The 7171-nt window shown below is 35.4% G+C and overlaps 1 protein-coding gene across 1 annotated transcript in view; it reads right to left on the bottom strand.

Moving 5' to 3' along the window:
* Positions 1 to 1390: 1390 nt before the first annotated feature.
* Positions 1391 to 7171, bottom strand: part of CCDC91 (coiled-coil domain containing 91) — a 322822-nt gene continuing 317041 nt past the window's right edge. Inside the window, exon 13 of the mRNA XM_034646529.1 lies at positions 1391 to 2493. Within this exon, the coding sequence (XP_034502420.1) occupies positions 2383 to 2493 (111 nt within the window). The 3' untranslated portion in view covers positions 1391 to 2382. The remainder of the gene's footprint in view (positions 2494 to 7171) is intronic.

Genomic DNA, 7171 nt, shown 5'->3' with positions numbered 1-7171 from the left:
ATATTAGGTATCTCCAATGTACTAGAAAGAGTAACTGCATGTTGAAAGCTCTGGGTTGAATCCCAACTCCACCTGGTCATCATGGGCAAGTAAACACCTCTCCACTAATAAATGTGGATATACCATCTCCTCCACTAGATATTGTAACCTTATAGGGTCACTGGGATAACATGTGAAAATACTTGGCTCAAAGAAGATATCACTGGGGGAGGGAGAAATTTTCTATTAATGAACCCTCAAGCATGCTATTAAAAATGGAGTCACAGTCTGAAAATGGCTTTATCATTCCAAAAATCTAACTGCTGTCTTACTCTCAGCCTTTCAAATGGTATCTTACTCACCTAAACATAAAAGTAGAAAATGGTACATAAAAAGAGTTAAGAAAATCATACAATAGGCAAAGAAGGTTTTAGACACAAAACATCTGACTACTTTTCTTTGAGACTCTGGGCTCACATTTCAGGGAAAGACTCTCACCTCTACTCACGGCACAATATTTAAGCATTTAATTCTCTCAGCGAATATGACCTGAGATAGTCTATGTCCTTTTGATAACCAGAGCAAAAACAGAATAGAGATCAATAGCTTGAACATCAAAAACAGAATAGAGATCAATAACTCGAACATCATTGAAACAGATAATCAGCTATTCAGTTTGGAAGGATTAATGTATTCAAATAATCAATTCTTTGCCCAGATGATTATTCTTCGTTATCTTGAAGGACAGCTCTGTGGAAAAGAAGCACCATAGAACAATCCAAGAGTTTATAGTTGTGCTTGCTGGGTGTTCTGCAAATACTTACAGACTGATCAGAATCAATTTGTTTTGAATTACTTCAGACAACAATTAGTCTAAGTCAACGGGAAAGCTGGAACCCCGAGTAGAGGAAGAAAAAATCGATTTGTGGTGGTAGGGGGTGAAAGAGAGGAGTAGACCATTGTATTCTCTTCACATTTCTACTATCTCTGGATATTAGTCTCTCTGAATCTTAGTTTCAGGGACCTTCTGTGCTTCACTTTCATCTAACTCATATTTAAGTGACTTGTAAAATATCTTATCATTTTATATTCGATGACAGAGAGTCAAATGATTTTAAATATGACTATAACATTGTGTTACTGGCTTGCTCCAGAATCAAAAGCCCTCCTCCTCTATTTACTATGCTGCATTTCAAGTGAGTGGCCTGTTTGTTTTAATTTCTTTTTTAAATTTACAAGACAAAACTATTTCATTATCACCATTTAAAGATTGTTGGTAAACGTTTTAAATGGTTAGGGGGAGGTCTATATTAAAAACATCATCATCCATGGATATAGAAGTTTGAGGAAGAAAGATTCTAAAAAAAGTTAATTTTTTAAAAAGATTTTAAAAAGGAAACTAATAACCAAATACGTTTTTGGAGTTCTTTTTATTACATTGAGAAATCCCAGAAAAGTACAAAGCCCATGGTAATAGAAGCATTTCAGAAAACAAGACAAAATGTTTGCATACATTTTAATGACAGCATTTTAGTTTTGATGTTAAAAAAAACTGAGGATTTTGCATTAAAGTACATTGCTCATGATTTAAGTACATTCTGAAGTACTGGGAAAGGATTTTATATCTTTTATATTTGAACCTGAATTCCTATAAATGGCTAAGTTATATTATCTTTCTAGAGATTAAGTTCACGATATGATTAATAAGAAAAATGATTTTATTGATTTATAGTGACTTTGAAAAACAGAAACAGGAAATAAGCATATACCACACACATACCCCTTTAGGCGGTACATTAGATCAAAGCTGAATTAATATAATAATGTTCAGTATTTTCAACTGCTACCAATGAAAACACATAGATCCCACTACAGAAAAGGGGTCTGGTAATATCAGAATGACTCTTTGCTATATCGGTGTTTTACATTGAAGTTACATAAATAAATGTGTTGCTGAAGCCCATGCTGTTTCTATCTTCAAAATCAAATAAATGATTACATTCTAGAATCTTATCAAGAGTAACTGTGAAGCAGTAAGTAAAGATATTTACTATTCGTGCCAAATACAATATCGTAGGCCACCAAAGGCTATGAATTTTAATTAGCTTTTGGTAACGCGGCAATTTTCAGTGGTTTTTGGGTCACATCGTACTTTCTATTGCTGCTACTACGACGATTACTGCTCCTAAGAAAATGACAGTAAACGTAAAGGAGAAAACAAAAGAAAATAAATTAGATCTCGTGATAGTTCTTCAAAATATTGGTTTAGTTTACCCTTGAAGTGGAAATCAATTCTCCAAGGTTTGGAAGGAAAACAAAAGAATCTTTATAATTCACAGCATGTATTTTAGAGGTCTAATGATTTATCCATTGCCAGCGTGGGGTTAGCTTGTCATGGTCTCTTTATTCAATGTCAACCGGTTCTGTAGCTATTAGCGCACTTAACTGTTTCTGAGCACAAGAGAGGAACAGTTCCAAACTGGACAGGCTTCTTTGGCGGATGACTTGATCAAGCTGTTGGGTTTTGTTTTTGTTTTTGTTTTTAAAGAGAGAGAAAAAGAGAAAAAAAATACACTTAGTTGACGGATAAAGAATATTATGCCCACTAGAGAAACCTTGTACATGATGATTTAGAAAATCAAATAGTGCCTTAAATTCAAAGACAATGTAGTCACTAATTCTGGCCTATAATAGCTAGAGTGAGATGATACTCATTACAATTTTAAAACTGATAGTGGGATTCAGTTATTGGAAAACAGCATAAATTTGATCATAGTGATTTCAGAAAACAAAAATACAAAAATGTCAGTTCTTAATGAATATACAGACCAAATAGCCACAAAGATCATATAACAGATGTGAAAAACAAAACAAATACACAGTAAAAAAATACAGCATAATTACATCGTGGATAGAGTTTAGCAGAATAAAAGTGAAGAGATCATGTCCTGAAGGTGAAGTTAGAGAAAGTTCTTGGGACAGGTTTACTTTAAGAAATACTTGAGACTGTTGACACTTACTTGACCTGGTCTTCCTGCTGAGTTAAGAGATTGTTTTAATGTATCAATAACAAATTAATATAGTGAACAAAAGGTTAATAATAAAAGTCATATAATAAAGAACTTTCTGGATGGTAAGAGTTAGTGAATACATCCAGATAAGTTTCTAACTCCCCTTCTGCCCTAAAATATTTGCCTATGGTCCAACAGACACATGAAAAGATGCTCAATATCACTCATTGTCAGGGAAACGCAAATCAAAACCACAGTGAGAGATCACCTCACACCTGTCAGAATGGCTAAAATCAACAACACAAGAAAGAACAAGTGTTGGCGAGGACGTGGAGAAAAAGGATCCCTCATGCACTGTTGGTGGGAAAGCAAACTGGTGCAGCCACTGTGGAAAACAGTATAGAGGTTCCTCAAAAAGCTAAATAGAACTACCGTATGATCCAGCAATTGCACTACTGAATATTTACCCAAAAAATACAAAAACACTAATTCAAAGGGATATATATACCCCTATGCATATTGCAGCACTATTTACAATAGCCAAATAATGGAAGCAGCCCACGTGTCCATCAATAGATGAATGGATAAAGAAGATGTGGGGTGTGTGTGTGTATAATAATGGAATAATATATATATTATAATGGAATATTATTCAGCCATATAGAAGAATGAAATCTTGCCATTTGCAATGACATGCATGGAGCCAGTGAGTAGAATGCTAAGTGAAATAAGTCAGAGAAAGACAAATACCATATGATTTCACACATATGTGGAATTTAAGAAGCATAACAAAAGAGCAAAGGAAAAAAAATGAGAGAGAGAGACAAACCAAGAAACAGACTCTTAACTACAGGGAACAAACTGATGGTAACCAGAGGGGAGGGAGACTGGGGATGGATGAAACAGGTGACGGGGATTAAGAGTCCACAGACTGTGATGAGCACGGAGTAATGTATAGAATTAGTGCATCAGTATATTGTACACCTGAAACAGAACACTGCATGTTAACTATACTGGAATTGAACTAAAAAACAATAAAAAATCAACTTGCCCATGGTGTAAAAATAACCAATGACAACACATTGCCTACAGGCTACAGAACAATGAAGGAACTAAAAAAAAAAAAAAAGTCAAGTAAATTCCTTCTTACAGTATATACCTGTCATACATATGTAAAGTTGACACAGTCTTCCCACAAGCTTTCCCCAACATAGAACAACAACAAAAAAAATCCAAACAAGAATTCTGTTAAATTCCACTTCTATAATCCACTGATACTCAAAATGACTGAAAAAACTGGAAGGTTAAAATGTTGAAATATCCTAAAAATTAGTTAATAAAAATGCATTTAGCAAAATGCACATGTAAAAATTGAATGCCAGCAAGACTCCTTTCAATTCTAAGTTTGGGATTTTAATATACATACAGAAATAGGATTTCTGTTTATCCCTTTTCCTCTTTTTTTCCCTTCTTCTCTCCGAGGATACCTTCGGGGGAATATATGCCTCTGCTTCCACATGTCTATTAAACAAGACAGTTCATTATAATATAAACCCCAAGTGAGCAGAGATCTTGTCTGTCCTGCTGACTGTTGTACCCCAGCATCTAGAAGAGGGTCTGACACATGTTAGACACTCAATAAATATTTGCTGAGGTTGAATGAATCAAGACATACTTAATCAAGCAGAGCAAGACCATCTACTAGGAAATGCCAGATCCATGTTTAATTCTAAAAGTGAAAACATGCTTGACCTAATCTAAAAGATAAGTAGGAGATAAAGGTGAATTTTAAAGGCTTTATTTTAATGCATGTAAAACACATTGAAATATGAGCATTTGTAGTTTTAAAAATTTTACACTTGGTCTAAATTCAAACAGTACAGAAGAGGGTACTAATACCCAGTTGCAGTCTATTCCCAGTGGTTTCTGTCCATTTTTGGATGCTTTCAAGCATTTAAAGATGGGTTTTTAAAAACATGTGGTCCAGATCTTATAACTGTTAATTATGGGAGAGTTCACACAATCACTCTGTTCCACAGCTGCCATTACTGGAAATTTTCCCTATCTCATTTTTAGGAAATTGCTTGACTGTTGGGGCGCCTGGGCGGCTCAGTTAAGCGTCTGCCTTCGGCTCAGGTCACAATCCCAGAGTCCTGGGACTGCTCGGCGGGAAGCCTGCTTCTCCCTCTCCCATTCCCCTGCTGGTGTTCCCTCTCTCACTGTGTCTCTCTGTCCAATAAATAAATAAAANGACTGCTCGGCGGGAAGCCTGCTTCTCCCTCTCCCATTCCCCTGCTGGTGTTCCCTCTCTCACTGTGTCTCTGTCCAATAAATAAAATCAGGGCGCCTGGGTGGCACAGCGGTTAAGTGTCTGCCTTCGGCTCAGGGCGTGATCCCGGCGTTATGGGATCGAGCCCCATATCAGGCTCCTCTGCTATGAGCCTGCTTCTTCCTCTCCCACTCCCCCTGCTTGTGTTCCCTCTCTTGCTAGCTGTCTCTCTGTCAAATAAATAAATAAAATCTTTAAAAAATAAATAAATAAAATCTTTTTAAAAAATTGCTTGACTGTATTCCATGATTTATGTAGCCACTCTCCCCATGGATAGACATATAAGTTTGTTCCNCCTCTCTCGCTGGCTGTCTCTATCTCTGTCAAATAAATAAATAAAATCTTTAAAAAAATAAATAAATAAAATCTTTTAAAAAAATTGCTTGACTGTATTCCATGATTTATGTAGCCACTCTCCCCATGGATAGACGTATAAGTTTGTTCTAGGTTTGTCTTGTTTTTGAAACACCAAGAATATTAATAACCTGAGTGCNAAAAAATTGCTTGACTGTATTCCATGATTTATGTAGCCACTCTCCCCATGGATAGACATATAAGTTTGTTCCAGGTTTGTCTTGTTTTTGAAACACCAAGAATATTAATAACCTGAGTGCAGTCCCTTCAAAAGATGTTCAAGGGTATCTCTTGGACAGATTCCAATAGGTGAAATTTCTGTATCATAAGATTTGCATATTTTCAATTGTGATAGATAATACCAAATTGCTTTCCAGAGTGAGGGTGCAAATATATCAGTCCCATCTGCAGTCTATGAGAGGATCAGTTTTCCCTGTTTTCTTCTTTGAAATGGTTGCACACTTTCCCCCTTATGCATTTATAATTATATATACATATGCATAAAATAGATACTTCATTTATTTAAAAATTATTCTATTGCTAGACATTTGGATTGTTCGTTACCTTTTGCTATCATAATCACCACTGTAATGAACAGCCTTCAACACAGCTCTGTATACCGAAGCTAGTACATCTTACAGAGATTGCTTAAGCCAAAGCATGTGTCACCTGCAATGTTCTTTCTATCATGACTCAGGTTTCCATACAGGCAAGAATCTGTCTTTGGGCTCCCTATTCTGTTTCACTAGACCATTCACACAAATATAATGCTGGCTTAATTACAACTTCATAATAAATCTTAATGTATCACATATTAACAAACATAATACCAACCATACCATCAAATATTGCAGAAGAATATAAATCAGTGAACATTTGTAATAAAATAGAATTTAAAAAGGAAGTGGTCAGACTAGAGATAGGCTGATACCCTTTTTCATATGGCACAAAAGCCAAGCAAAATTCAAAACTGTATTATTTTGAGTTACATCAATAGGCAATAGCGTATTTCTTTCTGAGGCAAGGCAATCGTGCAATCACAAACGAGGACAGTAGTATCTGGACTTGTATGTAGAGGACGGTGTCAGGCAGATGAGACACCTGGATTCATGCTGGAGGGGGACTCATGGGTGTTTAACAATCATGTTTCATAACTCACGTACATATATCATAAATGTCAGCTTTAATAGTTCCAAGTCTTCTAGAAGCCCCTGAGAATAATCAGTTGTATTAAAGTAAAATTTGACTGAATATCTTAGAATTTATGAATATCAGAGGAGAAACGCTTCTCCTTTCGAGTGCCTGTCGCACAAGCTCACATAATTATTTTTTTTAAATTTTATTTTATATTTTATTTTTAGCAGAGAATATATTTTTTTATTTTAATGTTTTTTTATTATATTATGTTAGTCAACATACAGTACATCCCTGGTTTCTGATGTAAAGTTAGATGATTCATTAGTTGCGTATAACACCCAGTGCACCATGCAATACGTGC

This window comes from Ailuropoda melanoleuca, chromosome 16 (genome assembly GCF_002007445.2).
Source record: "Ailuropoda melanoleuca isolate Jingjing chromosome 16, ASM200744v2, whole genome shotgun sequence".
Lineage (NCBI taxonomy): Eukaryota > Metazoa > Chordata > Mammalia > Carnivora > Ursidae > Ailuropoda > Ailuropoda melanoleuca.
This window is presented reverse-complemented; position numbering and strand designations above follow the sequence as displayed.